The sequence below is a fragment of the Hemiscyllium ocellatum genome, chromosome 18 (genome assembly GCF_020745735.1).
Source record: "Hemiscyllium ocellatum isolate sHemOce1 chromosome 18, sHemOce1.pat.X.cur, whole genome shotgun sequence".
NCBI classification, from domain to species: domain Eukaryota; kingdom Metazoa; phylum Chordata; class Chondrichthyes; order Orectolobiformes; family Hemiscylliidae; genus Hemiscyllium; species Hemiscyllium ocellatum.
Window position 1 is genome coordinate 20,042,321 of NC_083418.1, and position 22,401 is coordinate 20,064,721.

The window sequence follows — 22,401 nt, forward strand, 5'->3', positions numbered from 1 at the left end:
GAAAGGGGAATTGGGATGGGAGAGGGGGGGCAGTGGTGGATATCCAAACAAAGTGTTCTGGGAATGGTGCGAAGGTAGGGCTGGAACTGGACGTAAGGGACACCATAGGAATGGAATAGGGAGTTAACGAGAGATTGTTTGGTAAGGTACGGTGGACAATCTCACTGGGGCTCATGGTGAGAATTCCTCCAACACTACAGACAGTTAGCTACAAAAATGGAACATTCACACTATGCTTCTGGGCGGGATTACTGGTTCATGTTACATTCAAGTAAAAAGTGAGGTCTGCAGATGCTGGAGATCAGAGCTGAAAATGCGTTGCTGGTTAAAGCACAGCAGGTCAGGCAGCATCCAAGGAACAAGAAATTCGACGTTTTGTTCCTGATGAAGGGCTCTGGCCCGAAACGTCGAATTTCCTGTTCCTTGGATGCTGCCTAACCTGCTCTGCTTTAACCAGCAACACATTTTCAGCTCATGTTACATTCAGTCCGTATTCATCTCACCATCAAATTAAACATGGACTCAAATAATATTAACCTTCCAAATGCTTATACTGAAGTCAATAAGCTCGGTGTTGAGCAAAATACCCTGGAGATGTGGGCATATTTAGCAACACTACATGGTGTACAACAATGGCTGAACTTCCATTCAGATGGTCAAAATAATGCTCATGTAACCTCATGTTGCCTCATACTGAACTAAATGAAGTACACGTCGGTTTTCATTACGGAATCCAATTTTTCACACAATAAATTAAATTATCCAATTTGGATTAAGCAATGTGGATAGCAGACCAAAATGGCACTTTAATGCTCAATTATTGGAACTCTTTATTGTTTTTGAGTCCAGTGACTTTGAATTAAAAGGCTCAGACTGTACTAAACTCTTGATCAATTTATGCAGTCCAAGAAGTAGCCATTAGCGGACAACATGATGTGGAGGTGCCGGTGTTGGACTGGGGTGGACAAGGTCAGAAGTCACATGGCAGGAAGTTATAGTCCAACAGGTTTATTTAAAATCACCCAACACCAGGAACAGCTCTCCAAAAGCTGGTGATTCTAAATAAACCTGCTGGACTATAACCCAGTGCTGCGCGACTTCTAACATTAATGTCAGCCCCTAACGTTTTTTGTCAAAACTTTGTTCACGGGATGTGGGCCAGAATTTATTACCTATTCCAGTGTGCCCTAAAGACGCTGCCTTCTTGAACAGCTTCAGTCCTAGGGCTGCAAGGACGCTTGGTAGGAAAGGGAGTTTCAGGGTTTTCAACAGCGACAATGAAGAAACCTTGATATACTTCCAAATCAGGACAGGGTGTGACTTGAAGGTGACATTTCAGGTGCTGGTGCCCCCATGCATCTACTAAGTGATAAAGGCTGTGAGTTTGAAAGGTGCTATTGAAGGAACCTCTGGGAGTTGCTGCAGTGCATCTCGTTAATGGTCCACACTGCTGCTCCCCTGGTGAAAGCAGAAGACGGTGAATGGAGTGCCAATCGAACAGGCTGCTTTGCCCTGGATGAGGCTTTTTTACAGACTTCGTACCAACCTTCACAGACTCGCACTTTTTCTTCCATCAAGACCAAGCCTTTGGAAAGAAGATGGTTCTGCCAATAAGAAAAATAAGGAGAAATCTGATGAACGTCTTCTACCAGAAAAAATGTTTTTTTAAAAAAAATCACACGACACCAGGTTATAGTCCAACAGGTTTATTTGGGAGATGAAAGACTGAACAACAATCCAGCTTTGTTCGATATATCATTCTAGTTGCCTAACACTATGATCTTTTGCTTTAAGTTTTATCTTATGGTCTTATACTCCACAACCACCTGATGTAGGAGTGGCGCTCCGAAAGCTAGTGCTTCCAAATAAATCTGTTGCACTTTAACCCAGTGTTGTGTGATTTTTAACTTTGTCCCCTGTTAAGTCCAATGTCAGCTCCTCCTCATCACCAGAAAAGAATTGCGCATTCTGCAGTGCCTTTTGATGAAGATTTGGAGAACCCTCCTAGTCTCCCAGCCAACATCACAAAAGCACAGAATGTGGTTATTGTCACAGTGCTGTCTGTGAGAGCTTGTTGTGAGCAAAACTGGCTGCCCTGTTGCCTACATTATAACAGTGGCTACACTCCAAGAATACTTTGTTGACTGTGAAAGACTTTGAGATGTGAAAGGCGCTACGCAAATGCAACTGCTTTGTTCTTTTTTTCATCCAACATCACGGGAAACAGAACACCTGGTCACAACCTGGTCTGTGGGAGCTCGCTGTTTACAAACTGGTGCCACACTTTCTTACATTACAACAGCAGCTGTTGGAAAAGTACGTCACTTTGAGACACTTTGAGACATCCACCGGTTGGGGAAAAACTATATAAATGCAATTTGTCTTTATAAAATAGATTATTTGGTTGAGTATTTAATTGCTGGCTGTAGGTGTGAAGTGTGTGCAAATTAGCTGTAACTTTTTATATGTCACGACACAGACTCTAATTAAAAATGACCGTAAAATACTTTGGGATGTACTAAGATTGAGAAATGTGTTTCGCCAACGCAAGCTTGTACAAGGTTCCTTGCTGATCCAATATATAAGAAGCCTAATAAGGGAAGTAGTAGGTCTTGTTGAACATCCAAGCAATAGTGATCATAATAAAATTTAATGTAACGAATGAATAAAATATATGAGATATTTCAAAGGCCAATGTTTAGTTTGGGGAATGCCCAACAGTGCTCAGGGTTTGTTAGCACTGCTGCCTCACAGCAGCATGGACCCGGGTTCGATGTGACCCTTGGGGTGACTGTGTGGAGTGTGCACCTTCTCCCCGTGTCTGTGTGGGCTTCTTCCAGGTTGCTCTGGTTTCCTCCCACAGTCCAAAGAACCATGAGGGCATGGATAAGGTGACTAGCCAAGGTCTTTCCCCTAAGGTAAAGACAATTAAAACTAAAGGGCATAATTTTAAGGTGGAAGGAGAAAGATTTACAAGGAACCTACGATGCAACTTTTTTTTTACACAGACAGTAAGCTGTATGTGGAATGAACTGCCAGAGGAAGTGGATGATGCAAGTATATTTGCAGCATTTAACGTACATGAATAGGAAAGGTTTAAAGGGACATGGGCCAAATGCAGGCAAGTGAGACTGGTTTAGCTTGGGAAACCTGGTTGGCAAGAATGAGCTGGACCAAAGGCTCTATTTCTGTGCTTTTCCACTCCATGACTCGATGTGTAGGTTAGGCGGTGCGCCATGCTAAATTGCCCACAGTGTCCAGGGATGTGCAGGTCAAGTGGATTAGCCATGGGAAATGCTGGGTTACTGAGGCAGGTTAGGGGCATGGCTCTGGCTGGGATGCTCTTCGGGGGGGGGGGGGGGTCAGCATTGATCCAATGGGCTGAATGGCCTGCTTCCACATTGTAGGGATTCTATGAGAGAATGAGGATTGAGTACAGGAAGATCAAGAGGCAACAAGAAATGCTGTCAAAGCGACAGAAAATGACAATATTTAAAGAGGTGAACAACAGCATTGGGAAACAAACCCTTGCATTTTGGGAGGTAGACCCTCATGGGAAAGGGAAACTGACCCTCCCATTAGCTAAGAAAATGAAGACCGAGGCAGAGACTGGATACCTGGCTGAAATTATGTAGAAGAGAGGGGGGCAGAGTCATCAGAGACCAGCAGAAATTGAGGAGTCCACTAGGGAGTGTGGTGTGAGTCGAGGGTGTGGCGCTGGAAAAGCACAGCAGCTCAGGCAGCATCCGAGGAGCAGGAGAGTTGACATTTCGGGCATAAGCCCCTTCATCAGGAATGCAGAGTGTGGTATGTCTAGACTTGAGAGGCCAGATCCAGAATCTGAAACCAAGCAAGCAGTTCGGGTGGAGTCATGTTATTGTTGGTGAAGACGTCACCCTTAAGAGTCTGGGTTTATTGTTAACTGCTATTGGTTAGGTATCAGAGTATGCCCTTGAAGAGGAGGAACTGAAACTTCGTGTGAGGAAGACAGCGCTTTGAAGAACTTTTGTCACTGTGATCGATGACTGGATTGCTGAGCCAATTGATAAGATCTGTCCGACCCCGATCTGCCATTTCATGTGTAATTTATGTTTAGAATCAACCACAAAGCTCCTGTAAATTTCTATTGAATGAAGTCGATTCTGGTTGTTGGGAGTACAGATGGTTAGCAAAGATGGTATTTCATGTCAGTTTGCACTTTTCTATAGTCGACTTTTTTTGTTTTAAACCATGAATTCTTGCGGTTTCCTTCTTTCAGGAAATAACTGGGGTTTCAGCTTTCATTTTCGATCTCGACCAAGGGTTTCACAGGGATATCTCATTTTGTTGACGAAAAGAACAAATTAACCACAAATATGGCCACAGTTTTTTTTTTAACTGGTGGGTCCAGTTATGTCTTTGTTCCCCAGGTTACTGACAGGTGATCCACAAATGGTAGAGCCATTGGATGTCATGGGGATATGGTTACATTCTCTTCTAATGGCGATGGTCATGTGGAACAAATGTCCACTTACTACTTGTCTGGATATTGCCCAGTTCTTGTTGCATTTGAACCTGGACTGCTTCGGTACCTGAGGAGTCATGAATGGTGCTGAACATTGTGTGATCATTGGCCAACATCTGACTTTCTGAGGGGAGGGAAGCCTTCCCTCCTAATTCTTGCTTGGGATGCAGGTCTCAGGGCCAACACTTGTTGGCCATCCCAAATTGCCTTTGCAATGATTGGCACTCAAGGTCACTGCAAGCTGCAGTTAAGGGTCAACCATACTAAAGGTCTGGAGACACTACACAGAAGCCAGACCAGATAAAATCAGTCACTTTTCCTTCTCAAAAACACTTGATATATTAGAACGGATTTTAAGGAATCTTAATGAATTCAGACTTCACTGCCTGTCATTGTGGGATTCCAGTCCCCAGATCATTAGCTTGGAGCTCTGGATGGTTAATCCAATGACATTACGACTATGCCGCTGTCTCCCATTGATTGATGAAGCAGTTGAAGATAGTTGGGCCCGAGGATCTCCTGCAGAATGTCGTGGAGCTGAGGTGACGGACCTCCAACAGCCACGATCACCTTCCTTTTGTGCCAGGTATGACTCCAACCAGCAGAGAGTTTGCTCCTGATTTACAGTTTTGTTAACGCTCTTCACTGTCCCACTCAGTCAAACGCTACCTTGAAGTGTAGGCCTTTCAGCCCCTTCAAGATTGCTCCTCTACTTTAATTGACTCATGGATAATTCTTCAACCTGTTCACCAGTTTTCTGTACCATGCACACATTCCATAAATCCTCCAGCCTCTAAATAAAAATCAGTTCTGGATACACTCAGTAAAGAAGCACCCACGAGAACGAACAAAGATCAACAACTCTTTCTGAGTGTAGACTTTTCTCCTCATCTCAGTTCCAAAGTGGAACGCAGGAGAGAAACTCAGAGGGAAAACGATGAGTTGGCAAAAAAGCAAACATGAAGGGTAAATATCAAAATTAATAAAAGCAAGGAGTAAAGTATTTCATGAGCACATAAGTAATAAAAAGGAGAACGAAGATAGGGATAGGATCGCTAATAAATCAGTTGGAAAAATATACAGGTAGTTCTTCTTGTGCAACTCCCCATTACTTAAAGCTCACAATAAAAATAGCACTTAAAATGTTGGCGTTGCAATCGCACGTTTTACACGTTCATGCTTCAGAAGCAGTGTCCCCTCTTCATCAATTGCGTTAAACAGTGAATTTGTGTTGATGAAACTCGTGCTATGGCAGAACGACCTGGACAACAAATGCAGTTGAAATGGTTGAGGTACTGAATAGATATTGCCTTAGTGCCCAGGAACAAAGATTGGATCTGGAACCTAAGCCTTTCCTGTATGTTCATTTGTCACTCTTTAGTGGAGAAGGCCAGTTAGCACCCTGCATCCTGACCAACTAGGGCGTGAGGGACAATTTGTCCATTGTGCTAAAGAACAATGTCTCAGTGGCATGTATGGAGAAGCTCATCTGTGCTAGGAACTTCCAAGCTGTGGCACCTACAGAGTGGGAGAGGAGACTGACCGAGGAAGCTTTGATCTGGGTGTCTTGTCTGAGATCAATGGAGTGTAGTGAGATGCTCTCCCCTGCAAGGACAGCACCGAAGCAACAGTCTCCCAACCCAAAGGAGCATGGATAGAAGTGGCCACAACAGAAGTGTGCTCCCTCAAACCTAGCAGCAGCTCACGAAGAGGATCCAGCAGTTTGGGAGGGCAGGAAAGATGTATGTGAGACTGCCCCATACTCTGTGATCCCTCCACCATCGCCCTTTATAGCCAGACTCAGCACAACATACCTTTCAGCCTCACTCAATCTTCCCTCTGCAGCTAGACAACAGACACTCACTCACCCTCATCCTCTCGGCCACTCTCCACAAGTACTGTACACCCCACTCCACTCCAGACAAACTCTCACCTTTCTCTCTTTGCAAGAGAACACACAACTAGCAAAAGGTAGAGAAGAGGGTAGCGGTGATGTACTGCACTGGGGCCTGGTCCTCCAATGACAGGCCCTTTAACAACGTTGGTAGTGCCTGCTCCTCTGGGAAGCTGTACAATGGCCTTGAGAGCTTGACCCCCTTAGGGCTAACCAGGCTTCAGGCATGGCAAGAGGGCTGATCGACTGGGTGTAGGCCTCACGTTGGCATATTGCTTCCTTCCCGCCCAATCCCAACATATGTTCCTTCTAGAGGGACAGAAAGTGAAGGAGAAGGTGGCTGGTGCTACTCCGGGAGCCATTGGCATAACTTCTACTCATGGGGAGGTGGAACGTGAGGCCATAGGGGCTCATGTCGCCCTCCACCTGGTCCCAAAGGGGGGAGACAGGAAGCTGGGAAGGCCAGCTGAAGGTGAGAGACTGACAGGTCAGGCGGATCCCCCTCCAAGCAGTTACCAATCACCTGTCAATCAAGGAGAGCATTCTCCGAGAGGCTGGGAGCAGCAGTCTCTCACCTGGTCCTGGCTACGGCTCATCAGTCTCAAGGACCAATGCCTTCCCAGTCTGTCGGTGTTGCCGGAGAAGCCCTTCCCTGTGTGGACTGTCCTCAACAACCCCAACAATTTGACGGCAGACCTGGAACCAGACCTCCCTGTACATGACCCATATCCCCACCTCCCTGTACTTGCCCATATCCCCACCTCCCTGTACTTGGCCCATATCCCTACTTCCCTGTACTTGGGCCATATCCCCACCTCCCTGTACTTGGCCCATATCCCTACTTCCCTGTACTTGGGCCATATCCCCACCTCCCTGTACTTGCCCATATCCCCACCTCCCTGTACTTGGCCCATATCCCTACTTCCCTGTACTTGGGCCATATCCCCACCTCCCTGTACTTGGCCCATATCCCTACTTCCCTGTACTTGGGCCATATCCCCACCTCCCTGTACTTGGCCCATTTCCCTCCAAACACTTCCTATTCATGTACATGCCCAAATGTCCTTTAAATGTCATAACTCTGCCCACATCCACCAGTTCCTCATTCCACACGCGAACCACCCTCTTTGGGAAAAAAAAATCTGCCTCATGTCTTTCTTAAAGACATTCACTTTATCTCGAACCCTCATGACTTTATAAACCTCCATGGAGGTCACCCCTCAACCTCCTATCCTCCAGTGAAAAAGGTTCCTGATAATCACAGACCCTCCACTCCCAGCAACATCCTGGGTAAATCTCTTCCGAGCCCTCCCTGGCTTGATAATATCCTTTCATTAACAGAGACACAGTACTTCAGAGGAGACCTCACTAATGTCATCTACAACCTCAACACGACATCCAGCTCCTATCCTCAAAGGTATGTGCACAACCCTATGATCAGGGGATTATGTAAAGGAAACATTTGCGAAATGTCGGAATATTGAGAATTTAATATGCGATACCATTGGGTCTCCTATGAGCAGTTGGAGTACAGACTGATTGTGATTGAGACACACTGCTTTTCTAGCTGTTTCTGCTGCCAATGGTCAGGTCCGAGTCACCAATCACAGCTAGTCCTGACAGTCTCTGAAACTCTAACCACTTCAGCGCGATGACTGGCCTGACAGTGTAGAGGTGGTACCACCAAGCACCGACCCTGCAATCACGGCATACCCGAGGAGTTACAACAGTCTAACTTGCTGAGGAAGAGTCCGCAAACCGAAATGAAGGAACAACAACTGCACTGTGAATGCTCAGGCGACAGAACAAAGGAATTGTGTACTTTACACAGAAGCAAGTTGTACACAGAGAGCTTTGATGAAAAGGTCACATTATTATTGAGGTACAGAATTTTGCGGCTAAATCCAAGAGCTCCAGCCACAATGGTTCACAAGATCACTTCTCCTAGAAGGACACTGCTTGTCACTGACTGCTCGGGTGTTTCTTTCTTCCTGGTGGTGGAATATGAATTAAATTTTCTGCCCTCGTTCTTTCTTCACTGCGTCCCACCCCTACATGCACAAGTGCTGGGGAGAAATAAGCTGGGGGGAAAGAAATAGCCAGGAGATTGAAACCTCTTCAGTTAAAACATACAGGAAATTAACAATAATCACTTTTCGACCTGTTTCCCCTGTGGTAAGACACTCTCAAATTTTAATCCTGCCCCGTTCCACTGATCCTAGCAGCTCCAATGGGAGATGGCACAAACCCCACAACGTTTTATTGGCATTTCCACAGGGTCAAGTCTTAACCCGCGCTGAGAGAGCTGATGAAGGGAAAACCACTGTGGACCTTCTTCAAATGTACAGATCAGGCCCTGAAGCCTGACTGGGAGGCCGGGGTGGGAATGCAGGAGGCTATGAAGGATGACTTATGGTGACTGATTGTCACTTAGAGTCATAGAGATGTACAGCACGGAAACAGACCCTTCGGTCCAACCCGTCCATGCCGACCAGATATCCCAACCCAATCTAGTCCCACCTGCCAGCATCTGGCCCATATCCCTCCAAACCCTTCCTATTCATATACCCATCCAAATGCCTCTTAAATGTTGCAATTGTACCAGCCTCCACCACATCCTCTGGCAGCTTATTCCATACATGTACCACCCTCTGTGTGAAAAAGTTGCCCCTTAGGTCTCTTTTATATCTTTCCCCTCTCACCCTAAACCTATACCCTCTAGTTCTGGACTCCCCAACCCCAAGGAAAAGACTTTGTCTATTTATCTATCCTATCCATGCCCTCAGAATTTTGTAAACCTCTATAAGGTCACCCCTCAGCCTCCAACGCTCCAGGGAAAACAGCCACAGCTTGTTCAGCCTCTCCCTATAGCTCAAATCCTCCAACCCTGGCAACATTTATGTAGATCTTTTCTGAACCCTTCCAAGTTTCACAACATCTTTCCGATAGGAAGGAGACCAGAATTGCGCACAATATTCCAACAGTGGCCTAACCAATGTCCTGTACAGCCACAACATGACCTCCCAACTCCTGTACTCAATACTCTGACCAATAAAGGAAAGCATACCAAACGCCTTCTTCACTATCCTATCTACCTGCAACTCCACTTTCAAGGAGCTATGAACCTGCACTCCAAGATCTCTTTGTTCAGCAACACTCCCTAGGACCTTACCATTAAGTGTATAAGTCCTGCTAAGATTTACTTTCCCAAAATGCAGCACCTCACATTTATCTGAATTAAACTCCATCTGCCACTTCTCAGCCCATTGGCCCATCTGGTCAAGATCCTGTTGTAATCTGAGGTAACTTTCTTCACTGTCCACTACACCTCCAATTTTGGTGTCATCTGCAAAATTACTAACTGTACCTCTTATGCACGCATCCAAATAATTTATGTGAATGACGAAAAGTGGTGGACCCAGCCCTGATCCTTGTGGCACTCCACTGGTCACAGGCCTCCAGTCTGAAAAACAACCCACCACCACCACCCTCTGTCTTCTACCGTTGAGCTAGTTCTGTATTCAAATGGCTAGTTCTCCCTGTATTCCGTGAGATCTAACCTTGCTAATCAGTCTCCCATGGGGAACCTTGTCGAACGCCTTACAGAAGTCCATATAGATCACATCTACTGCTCTGCCCTCGTCAATCCTCTTTGTTACTTCTTCAAAAAATTCAATCAAGTTTGTGAGACATGATTTCCCACGCACAAAGCCATGTTAACTATCCCGAATCAGTCGTTGCCTTTCCAAATACATGTACATCCTGTCCCTCAGGATTCCCTCCAACAACTTGCCCACCACCGAGGTCAGGCTCACCGGTCTATAGTTCCCTGACTTGTCTTTACCACCCTTCTTAAACAGTGGCACCACGTTTGCCAACCTCCAGTCTTCCATCACCTCACCTGTGACAATCGATGATACAGGTATCTCAGCATGAGACCCAGCAATCACTTCCCGAGCTTCCCATAGAGTTCTAGGGTACACCTGATCAGATCCTGGGGATTTATCCACCTTTATGCGTTTCAAGACATCCAGCACTTCCTCCTCTGTAATAAGGACACTTTTGAAGATGTCACCATCTATTTCCCTACAGTCTATATCTTCCATATCCTTTTCCACAGTAAATACTGATGCAAAATACTCATTTAGTATCTCCCCCGTTTTCTGCGGTTCCACACAAAGGTTGCCTTGCTGATCTTTGAGGGGCCCTATTCTCTCCCTAGTTACCCTTTTGTCCTTAATATATTTGCAAAGACCCTTTGGATTCTCCTTAACTCTATTTGCCAAAGCTATCTCATGTCCCCTTTATGCCGTCCTGCTTTCCCTCTTAAATATACTCCTACTGCCTTTATACTCTTCTAAGGATTCACTCGATCTATCCTGTCTGTTCCTGACATATGCTTCCTTCTTTTTCTTAACCAAACCCTCAATTTCTTTAGTCATCCAGCATTCCCTATGCCTACCAGCCTTCCCTTTCACCCTAACAGGAATATACTTTCTTTGGATTCTTGTTATCTCATTTCTGAAGGCTTCATTTTCCAGCCGTCCCTTTGCCTGTGAACATCTGCCTCCAATCAGCTTTTGAAAGTTCTTGCCTCATACCGTTAAAACTGGTCTTGTACTCTACGGTGAACAATGCAGAGAAAAGCTTCAACCATCGTCACAATTGGATGCCATTTGGATCCTTCAAGGATAAAGAGATAAAGTTGAAAAATTCCATCTTCATTCCGTCACCTCCACCGTGAATATGAGTCAATTGACCAATGACACCAGGGCTGTCACCCGTCTGCTGCCTGAGCTGAACCAATCAATGTTGGTGTTGTCACTCTTCAGATGCCACGTCTTCGTCACTGGACCCGCCTTGATGATGGAGTTGCAGTTGCAGGGTCCCTGTGCTGGACCCGCACTCGCCCCGCAACCAGAAGCCCACCCACCTCCCCCGCCACAGTTCCACTGCTGTTGGCCATGTGCCGATAACCAGAAGCCCCCAATCCGAGCCTACCACAACCAGGAATCCCTGGCTCCCACTGAACCCCCTGCTCCCCCCACCATGCCACGCCTGGAGTCCCGAAGCTTCCCAGCATTCCCGTAGCGTTGGATCTCGGGAGAAATTGCCGCTCAACAAGGTGCGGCTGGTTCCTCGCGTCAAATCCTCTGGCGAGCAAGTGGTCAGCATTCTCCAGTGCGGAGCCCTGGTGGTCTCTGCCGACTGTGGACGGTCCATAGGCAGGATCTTGATGTGGTGACCGGATGTTCGCCCGCCCGGCTGGAGATCGGGCGACGGTCTCCACTTCAGGGAAGACCGGCCAATTCACGTGACAATCAAATCCGGACAAGGCCACGGGCGGAATAGAAGTCAAGGGGCGGGCAGCTACCTGCTCTCAGCAGTGCCATGGAAGAGGGCAGTGATTACAGCCAAAAGATCATCCAGAGGCCTAGAATCGTAGGAGACCCGGGATTATGGGAAATGGTTTGGGGCCCAAACAGGGGCAAGTGAGGAAGGTGATTTAATTGGTTTGAGGGTTGCAACAAGAGGGAGCTGTGGAGGGTCAAAAACAAAGGTGGGGGGGTGGGGGGGGAGCGGATTTCACCGGCTGATGTCCAGCCCCTCAATCAAAGATTGAGGGACTCCCTTCTGCCCAGTGACAACAAGCAAGGCCCACAGCTGAGGCCCTCAGTGGACCACTTGAAGGCCTCACTTGGCAGTAGAGTTGGACGTTCAACAACGGGCCCCTCGTCCAGGACCCAATTCCGGTGTAGTGTGATTTGGGGTAGAATGGAGTGCTGTTTCCAGAACCTGTCTCTGCCCGGGGTGTTTAACTGTCCTTTGCTCAGTCAATAGGTTCCTGTCAGGAGGAACTTTGAAAAGCTAAGTTGCGTCTGGAAGAGAGGGGAAACGTCTAGACTCTACATATCAAGGCTGTCCCATTCAAAAAAAGACACTTAACCTTGCCCCTAGTCAACTCTGGGGAGAGGTAAAAGGAGAGAAAATAGAATGAGATAAAGTTCTGAACATTTTGAGTCTGAAACAGTTATGGTCAATACCAGAGGGGTAAAAGTCAATACCATACCATTCAGTTGAACCAATTTTAATTCGCAGAGATCTGCATTAACTGGGAGTTAATCAACTCAAAGTGGCATTGGTAGATGTCTCGATCTCTTTGGGGACCATGCCTTGAAAGGGCACTGGTTACCAAGGATACCTATGTTGATCCACGTTCATGGTGGTGCAGTGCTTTATTGTCATCCTCTGTAGATGACTGACCCCCCAGGACATGTCTCATTTAAACTACTTACGTGTGGTTCGCACGTAGATAGGCTGGTGAAGAAGGTATTTGGTATGCTTGCTTTTATTGGTCAGCGCACTGAGTACAGGAGTTGGGAGGTCATGTTGTGGTTGTACAGGACATTGGTTAGGTCACTACTGGAATACTGTGTGCAATTCTGGTCTCCTTCCCAATCGGAAAGATGTTGTCAAACTCAAAAGGGTTCAGTAAAGATTTACAAGGATGTTGTCAGGGCTGGAGGATTTGAGCTACAGGGAGAGGCTGAACAGGCTGGGGCTGTTTTCCCTGGAGCGTTGGAGGCTGAGGGGTGACCTTATAGAGGTTTATTAAATCATGAGGGGCATGGATAGGATAAATAGGCAAAGTCTTTTCCCTGGGGTCGGGGAGTCCAGAACTAGAGGGTATAGGTTTAGAGTGAGAGGGGAAAGATATAAAAGAGACCTAAGGGGCAACTTTTTCACAAGAGGGTGGTATGTGTATGGAATGAGCTGCAAGAGGAAGTGGTGGAGGCTGGTACAATTACAACATTTAAGAGGCATTTGGATGGGTATATGAATAGGAAGGGTTTGGAGGGATATGGGCCGGGTGCTGGCAGGTGGGACTAGATTGGGTTGGGATATCATCGGCATGGACGATAGGTCTGTTTCTGTGCTGTTTAACTCAATGACTATGATTCTATGGCATTTGTTGGAAGGATTTACAAACTGATAGCCACATGTTTGGTCACACCGTGAAAGTCATGCAATTTCTTTGGGCCTCAGAGGGCGAGTCGAACTTGGTGCACCCAACTCCATGTTTATGTCAACGCTCTGGGTGGCACCATTTTGACAAGGGGGGGGAACCTATTTCAATCATGCAGCCTCTTTCAACGCGCAAAGTACGATCCCACAATGCCACGCGCTGTCCAGCCAGGTGTACTCCTGGTGGGGTCAAAGAGGCCGGAAAACGTGAAACTGTTTGAACAGAGGCGGATCCCCGAATCCTGCGCCGGTTAATCCGAGCCGCTCTCCTTGCCAATACCCTTCCCTCGCTGTGTGACCCCCAGCCCCACCCCGAACAGGAACAGCCACGCTGTTGGTCAGCTGGACCCCTAGCTGCCCGATGTTGTACCCTTCGGCATGGGGCACTGTCAGGGCAAGCTGCCGGTCTTACTTTTAAGATCAGAACAGCTCGACGATAAAACAAACCCTACTTTTCTCACCATCATTAAAAAGCAGCTGTAACAGCATCATACAAACAGTTTATGGCTCCTCTGTTATTATTACCAACAGCAGCATCCAGCTTATAGAGTCAATATAAAGGAAAAATACGACAGGTTTAATGGCGTTCTGTACTGAATTGATAGCCTCTGCTTCTCTCCATGCAACTTCTCTAGCTTCCATGGCTTCATAGCTTACAGGGAGTGGGTTAAGGCTGGTCCTGGTTATGGATGAGGTTCAGTTCTGTCAGTGCACTTTGGTCTCGTCACTGACACCAGACATCCCCGTCCATTATTAAAATGCAACCACCACTACCCTCAACCACAGAGAAGACAAACACAAACTGGTTCTCTTTAATCAGTCTGTCCAATGATCCACCACTGGATAGCTCAGCTAACCATCCATTTCAAATCCAAATAAATCAAGCCTGGCAGATTTGCCTTTTTATCTCTTTTATAAATTTTCTTTCTATTTTTTGTCTATTAATGACTGGCAGTGATGTTATTTCAGCTGAAAATGTGTTGCTGGAAAAGCACAGCAGGTCAGGCAGCATCCAAAGAAATTCAACGTTTCGGGCATAAGCCCGAATTCTTCAGATTCCTGAAGAAGGGCTTATGCCCGAAACATCAAATTTCCTGCTCCTTGGATGCTGCCTGACCTGCTGCACTTTTCCAGCAACACATTTTCAGCTCGGATCTCCAGTACCTGCAGACCTTACTTTCTCCTCAGTGATGTTATTTCACTCAGTTTTCCTCTCCCATTCAAAACATGCTCTAATTTGCAACACCATTTCATTCCAACAGAGTGGCACCATTTTGTTAAAAGTCAAGGGGAACCATTTGTTCAACTTTGTTGAAGTTTCTGGTGGGCTTGAAACACGCTGTTCCCAGCTGCCGATGTGTTTAGAGTGACTAACACTAAATGTACGTGTAATGTTTTACGCAGTGAGTTGTGATGCTGTGGAATCGACCCCGGGATATGTGATTGAAGCAGAGACAGTAATGGCTCAGATCTCGCAGCGGAATTTGACAGTGAACCGTCAAGAGTTTGCTGTGACTGCACTCCTTGACTGACCACAGGTTCGGAATTTAGCACCCTTCCAGATTAAGGTAGGAATCTGCATCTTGTGGTCTGTGACTCACTGGTGCATTATAAGGTAGCATTGTGGATCACTCCCTACATCCTTTCTAACTCTCAAACCCACCCAGAACCAGTAAATCTGTGAAATCAGATGACAGAGAAAGAACAAAGAAAATTACAGCCCAGGAACAGGCCCTTCATCTAAACCTGTTGCCTGTTTTGAGAAATTAGATTACTAACAGTGTGGAAACAGGCCCTTCAGCCCAACAAGTCCACACCGACCCAACAAAGCGCAACCCACCCAGACCCATTCCCCTACATTTACCCCTTCACCTAACACTACGGGCAATTTAGCATGGCCAATTCACCTGACCTGCACATTTTTGGACTGTGGGAGGAAACCGGAGCACCCGGAGGAAACCCACGCAGATACAGGGAGAATGTGCAAACTCCACACAGTCACCTGAGGCATGAATTGAACCTGGGTCTCTGGCGCTGTGAGGCAGCAGTGCTAACCACTGTGCCACCGTGCCACCCACGCTAAGGGTCTGTATCCCTCTGCTCCCTGCTGATTCATGTAACTTTCTCGCTACATCTTAAACCACGCTATTGTGCCCATCCGCGTTCCAGGCACCCATCACCCTCAGCGTAAAGAACTTTCCAAGCATATCTCCCCAAAACTTTTCCTCTCTCACCTTGAACTCATGACCCCTAGTAATTGAGACCCCCACTCTGGGAAAAAAGCTTCTTGCTTCTTGCAAGGCCTGGGTGGGAACATCTCTCTTACATGGATACTCCGTAGGAAGTAAAACATTTTCAGTGAGTTGCAAGTGGATTTTTAATGGTGATGTGAGCTGAAACTGGCTGAAAGTTAAGATTAACTGAACTATCTGGGCATGGTTCATAATCTTATACTGTGGAGTGTCATTTTAATTAATTAAGATTAAATCAAGCCTAGCATTTTATAATAACCTTTTCCTCTAACATTTTTATCTCATATTTCAGCTTCTACGTCCACCCCCTATGTACGCCCCAAACTTTATTTTGCTCAGTGTTAAATTTCTAACTGTTGATTTGATTTCAATGTGTGTTATTTCCCAATTGGCTGTCTGTGCTGTGTTGCGATTGGCTATTTGGATATGAAACCGCTGTGGCTTCGTGCTGGGAATCCGTAGCAAAAAAAAAACGACAGTCGACTGGATGGCGAGAGGTGGTACGGTCTGAGTTACTGGGATCCTTAATTCTGTCAGCAAGGCTTTCTTTGGGGTCAGTGGCGTTTGCCTTTGCTTCTTGCTGACCCCAATCTCCAGGCCCACTGTTAACATTTCGGAACAGGTTACCCAAATGGGGAGGTGAAGGCTGAGTGGTTTTATCGCTAGGCCGACTAATCCAGAATCACAGCCAATGATCTGGGGACCTGAATTCAAATCCTGCTGAGGAAGCTGGTGGAAAACGAATTCAACATTAACCTGGAATTAAGAATCTAATCTGGTTCACTGGTGTCCTTTGGGGAAGGAGATCTGTCATCCTTACCTGGTGTGGCCCATATGGAACTGCAGACCGAGTTGACCTTCAACCCCCCCTCCGAAATGACCCTAGCAATCCACTCAGTTCAGAGGCAAAGGGAATATATAGTGGTCAGCCAGCGATGGCCACATTCCACAAGTGAATAAAAGAAACGTAAGGAGATGAGAGGGTAGATATCAAGTGTGGGTATAAGGACTGCTGTTAAGATGGATGATAAACGCTAACATGGCTTAGATGAGCTGAATGGTCATTTCCAGGTTAATTCTATGTAACAAAATTCTTATCTTTATGAGTCATAAAATAACTTCTATTCACTGCTGGAACTTGGAAAGCAAAGTCATTGGTAAACAGAAAACAAGAAGTCAACATCACGACACGCGGTCCGGTGGGAGAGGGTCCCAGAATATGTCCAGTCAATATTGGCGACAGTTAGTATGAAGGTGTCCCAGACAGATAGTCAGCCTTAAAGAGGTTTTGGCTTTTTAAAGTTAACCATTAACTAGCATTAGTAACATTTAAAAGGAGCTGTTTAAGGAATGTTTACTTGCATTTGGAAAAACATGGACGTATTAGCAACAGGCAACAGAGTTTTTTTGGGGAGAATATCAAGTCTCACAAACTAGAGTGAGAATTTTAAACAAGTGGCCAAGGTGACCATTGAGGGCAGAGCAGTGGATGTTATATATATGAACTTTAGCATGTCCTTTGACAAGGTCCCTAATGGCAGGATGATACTAAAGGTGAAGTCACATGGGGTCCACAGTGAGATGACGAGATACAGAACTGGCTGAGGATACACAACAGTGCTGGGGTCAGTGCAGAGGTCAGTGCTGAGATCAGTGCTGGCGTCAGTGCTGGGGTCAGTCCTGGGATCAGTGCTGGGTCAATGCAGGGCTCAGTGCAGGGGTCGGTGCTGGGGTCGGTGCTGGGGTCGGTGCTGGGGTCGGTGCTGGGGTCGGTGCTGGGGTCGGTGGTGGGGTCGGTGCTGGGGTCAGTGCTGGGGTCAGTGCTGGGGTCGGTGTTGGGGTCGGTGCTGGGGTCAGTGCTGGGATCAGTGCTGGGTCGGTGCTGGGTCAGTGCTGGGGTCGGTGCTGGGGTCGGTGCTGGGGTCGGTGCTGGGGTCGGTGCTGGGGTCGGTGTTGGGGTCGGTGCTGGGGTCGGTGCTGGGGTCGGTGCTGGGGTCGGTGTTGGGGTCGGTGCTGGGGTCGGTGCTGGGGTCGGTGCTGGGGTCATTGCTGGGGTCGGTGCTGGGGTCGGTGCTGGGGTCGGTATGGGATCTGTGCTGGGGTCGGTGCTGGGGTCGGTGCTGGGGTCGGTGCTGGGATCGGTGCTGGGGTCGGTGCTGGGGTCGGTGCTGGGGTCAGTGCTGGGGTCCGTGCTGGGGTCAGTGCTGGGGTCTGTGCTGGGGTCATCGCTGGGGTCATTGCTGGGGTCGGTGCTGGGGTCGGTGCTGGGATCGGTGCTGGGGTCGGTGCTGGGGTCAGTGCTGGGGTCCGTGCTGGGGTCAGTGCTGGCGTCAGTGCTGGGGTCAGTCCTGGGATCAGTGCTGGGTCAGTGCAGGGCTCAGTGCAGGGGTCGGTGCTGGGGTCAGTGCTGGGATCAGTGCTGGGTCAGTGCAGGGCTCAGTGCTGGGATCGGTGCTGGGGTCGGTGCTGGGTCAGTGCTGGGGTCGGTGCTGGGGTCATTGCTGGGGTCGGTGCTGGGGTCGGTGCTGGGGTCGGTGCTGGGATCTGTGCTGGGGTCGGTGCTGGGGTCGGTGCTGGGGTCGGTGCTGGGGTCGGTGCTGGGGTCGGTGCTGGGATCGGTGCTGGGATCTGTGCTGGGGTCGGTGCTGGGGTCGGTGCTGGGATCTGTGCTGAGGTCATTGCTGGGATCTGTGCTGGGGTCGGTGCTGGGGTCGGTGCTGGGGTCGGTGCTGGGATCAGTGGTGGGGTCCGTGCTGGGGTCAATGCAGGGCTCAGTGCTGGGGTTGGTGCTGGGGTCGGTGCTGGGGTCAGTGCTGAGGTCGATGCTGGGGTCGGTGCTGGGGTCGGTGCTGGGGTCGGTGCTGGGGTCAGTACTGGGGTCGGTGCTGGGGTCGGTACTGGGGTCGGTGCTGGGGTCGGTGCTGGGGTCGGTGCTGAGGTCGGTGCTGGGATCGGTGCTGGGATCGGTGCTGGGGTCGGTGCTGGGGTCGGTGCTGGGGTCAGTGCTGGGGTCATTGCTGGGATCTGTGCTGGGGTCAGTGCTGGGGTCAGTGCTGGGGTCATTGCTGGGATCTGTGCTGGGGTCAATGCAGGGCTCAGTGCTGGGGTCGGTGCTGGGGTCGGTGCTGGGGTCAGTGCTGAGGTCGATGCTGGGGTCGGTGCTGGGGTCGGTGCTGGGGTCGGTGCTGGGGTCGGTGCTGGGGTCGGTGCTGGGGTCGGTGCTGGGGTCGGTGCTGGGGTCGGTGCTGGGGTCGGTGCTGGGATCGGTGCTGGGGTCGGTGCTGGGGTCGGTGCTGGGGTCGGTGCTGGGGTCAGTGCTGGGGTCATTGCTGGGGTCGGTGCTGGGGTCGGTGCTGGGGTCAGTGCTGGGGTCATTGCTGGGGTCGGTGCTGGGGTCGGTGCTGGGATCAGTGCTGGGGTCAGTGCTGGGGTCAGTGCTGGGGTCCGTGCTGGGGTCTGTGCTGGGGTCATCGCTGGGGTCATCGCTGGGGTCGGTGCTGGGGTCGGTGCTGGGATCAGTGCTGGGGTCGGTGCTGGGGTCAGTGCTGGGGTCCGTGCTGGGGTCAGTGCTGGGGTCTGTGCTGGGGTCATCGCTGGGGTCATCGCTGGGGTCGGTGCTGGGGTCGGTGCTGGGATCGGTGCTGGGGTCGGTGCTGGGGTCGGTGCTGGGGTCCGTGCTGGGGTCGGTGCTGGGCTCAGTGCTGGGGTCGGTGCAGGGCTCAGTGCTGGGGTCGGTGCAGGGCTCAGTGCTGGGGTCGGTGCTGGGGTCGGTGCTGGGGTCGGTGCTGGGATCGGTGCTGGGGTCGGTGCTGGGGTCGGTGCTGGGATTGGTGCTGGGGTCAGTGCAGGGCTCAGTGCTGGGGTCGGTGCTGGGGTCCGTGCTGGGGTCGGTGCTGGGGTCGGTGCTGGGATCGGTGCTGGGGTCGGTGCTGGGGTCAGTGCTGGGGTCCGTGCTGGGGTCAGTGCTGGCGTCAGTGCTGGGGTCAGTCCTGGGATCAGTGCTGGGTCAGTGCAGGGCTCAGTGCAGGGGTCGGTGCTGGGGTCAGTGCTGGGATCAGTGCTGGGTCAGTGCAGGGCTCAGTGCTGGGATCGGTGCTGGGGTCGGTGCTGGGTCAGTGCTGGGGTCGGTGCTGGGGTCATTGCTGGGGTCGGTGCTGGGGTCGGTGCTGGGGTCGGTGCTGGGGTCTGTGCTGGGGTCGGTGCTGGGGTCGGTGCTGGGGTCGGTGCTGGGGTCGGTGCTGGGGTCGGTGCTGGGATCGGTGCTGGGATCTGTGCTGGGGTCGGTGCTGGGGTCGGTGCTGGGATCTGTGCTGAGGTCATTGCTGGGATCTGTGCTGGGGTCGGTGCTGGGGTCGGTGCTGGGGTCGGTGCTGGGATCAGTGGTGGGGTCCGTGCTGGGGTCAATGCAGGGCTCAGTGCTGGGGTTGGTGCTGGGGTCGGTGCTGGGGTCAGTGCTGAGGTCGATGCTGGGGTCGGTGCTGGGGTCGGTGCTGGGGTCGGTGCTGGGGTCAGTACTGGGGTCGGTGCTGGGGTCGGTACTGGGGTCGGTGCTGGGGTCGGTGCTGGGGTCGGTGCTGAGGTCGGTGCTGGGGTTGGTGCTGGGATCGGTGCTGGGGTCGGTGCTGGGGTCGGTGCTGGGGTCAGTGCTGGGGTCATTGCTGGGATCTGTGCTGGGGTCAGTGCTGGGGTCAGTGCTGGGGTCATTGCTGGGATCTGTGCTGGGGTCAATGCAGGGCTCAGTGCTGGGGTCGGTGCTGGGGTCGGTGCTGGGGTCAGTGCTGAGGTCGATGCTGGGGTCGGTGCTGGGGTCGGTGCTGGGGTCGGTGCTGGGGTCGGTGCTGGGGTCGGTGCTGGGGTCGGTGCTGGGGTCGGTGCTGGGGTCGGTGCTGGGGTCGGTGCTGGGATCGGTGCTGGGGTCGGTGCTGGGGTCGGTGCTGGGGTCGGTGCTGGGGTCAGTGCTGGGGTCATTGCTGGGGTCGGTGCTGGGGTCGGTGCTGGGGTCAGTGCTGGGGTCATTGCTGGGGTCGGTGCTGGGGTCGGTGCTGGGATCAGTGCTGGGGTCAGTGCTGGGGTCAGTGCTTGGGTCCGTGCTGGGGTCTGTGCTGGGGTCATCGCTGGGGTCATCGCTGGGGTCGGTGCTGGGGTCGGTGCTGGGATCAGTGCTGGGGTCGGTGCTGGGGTCAGTGCTGGGGTCCGTGCTGGGGTCAGTGCTGGGGTCTGTGCTGGGGTCATCGCTGGGGTCATCGCTGGGGTCGGTGCTGGGGTCGGTGCTGGGATCGGTGCTGGGGTCGGTGCTGGGGTCGGTGCTGGGGTCCGTGCTGGGGTCGGTGCTGGGCTCAGTGCTGGGGTCGGTGCAGGGCTCAGTGCTGGGGTCGGTGCAGGGCTCAGTGCTGGGGTCGGTGCTGGGGTCGGTGCTGGGATCGGTGCTGGGATCTGTGCTGGGGTCGGGGCTGGGGTCGGAGCTGGGGTCGGTGCTGGGATCGGTGCTGGGGTCGGTGCTGGGATTGGTGCTGGGGTCAGTGCAGGGCTCAGTGCTGGGGTCGGTGCTGGGGTCGGTGCTGGAGTCGGTGCTGGGATCACGGCTGGGGTCAGTGCTGGGGTCGGTGCTGGGGTCAGTGCTGGGGTCAGTGCTGGGGTCATTGCTGGGGTCATTGCTGGGATCTGTGCTGGGGTCAGTGCTGGGATCTGTGCTGGGGTCAGTGCAGGGGTCATTGCTGGGGTCATTGCTGGGGTCGGTGCTGGGGTCGGTGCTGGGGTCGGTGCTGGGGTCTGTGCTGGGGTCATTGCTGGGGTCAGTGCTGGGGTCAGTGCTGGGGTCATTGCTGGGGTCATTGCTGGGATCTGTGCTGGGGTCAGTGCTGGGATCTGTGCTGGGGTCAGTGCAGGGGTCATTGCTGGGGTCATTGCTGGGGTCGGTGCTGGGGTCGGTGCTGGGGTCGGTGCTGGGGTCTGTGCTGGGGTCATTGCTGGGGTCAGTGCTGGGGTCTGTGCTGGGGTCATTGCTGGGGTCGGTGCTGGGGTCGGTGCTGGGGTCGGTGCTGGGGTCGGTGCTGGGGTCATTGCTGGGGTCGGTGCTGGGGTCGGTGCTGGGGTCGGTGCTGGGGTCGGTGCTGGGATCGGTGCTGGGGTCGGTGCTGGGGTCGGTGCTGGGGTCGGAGCTGGGGTCGGTGCTGGGGTCGGACCTGGGGTCCGTGCTGGGGTCGGTGCTGGGGTCGGTGCTCGGGTCGGTGCTGGGGTCGGTGCTGGGGTCGGTGCTGGGGTCGGTGCTGGGGTCATTGCTGGGATCTGTGCTGGGGTCAGTGCTGGGATCTGTGCTGGGGTCAGTGCTGGGATCTGTGCTGGGGTCAGTGCTGGGGTCATTGCTGGGGTCATTGCTGGGGTCAGTGCTGGGGTCTGTGCTGGGGTCATCGCTGGGGTCATCGCTGGGGTCATCGCTGGGGTCGGTGCTGGGGTCGGTGCTGGGATCGGTGCTGGGATCGGTGCTGGGGTCATTGCTGGGGTCATTGCTGGGATCTGTGCTGGGGTCAGTGCTGGGATCTGTGCTGGGGTCAGTGCTGGGGTCATTGCTGGGGTCGGTGCTGGGGTCGGTGCTGGGGTCGGTGCTGGGGTCATTGCTGGGGTCAGTGCTGGGGTCTGTGCTGGGGTCAGTGCTGGGGTCTGTGCTGGGGTCGGTGCTGGGGTCGGTGCTGGGGTCGGTGCTGGGGTCGGAGCTGGGGTCATTGCTG

The 22,401-nt window shown here is 51.4% G+C and overlaps 1 protein-coding gene across 3 annotated transcripts in view; it reads right to left on the reverse strand.

The window, feature by feature from the left end:
- The window catches only part of LOC132824148 (proline-rich protein 5-like), a 142,264-nt gene that overhangs the window by 38,243 nt on the left and 81,620 nt on the right, over positions 1-22,401 (reverse strand). For all 3 annotated transcript variants that reach the window (XM_060838412.1, XM_060838410.1, XM_060838411.1), the window contains one exon: positions 1,547-1,604. In XM_060838412.1, coding sequence (XP_060694395.1) covers positions 1,547-1,604 — 58 coding nt within the window. The remainder of the gene's footprint in view (positions 1-1,546; positions 1,605-22,401) is intronic.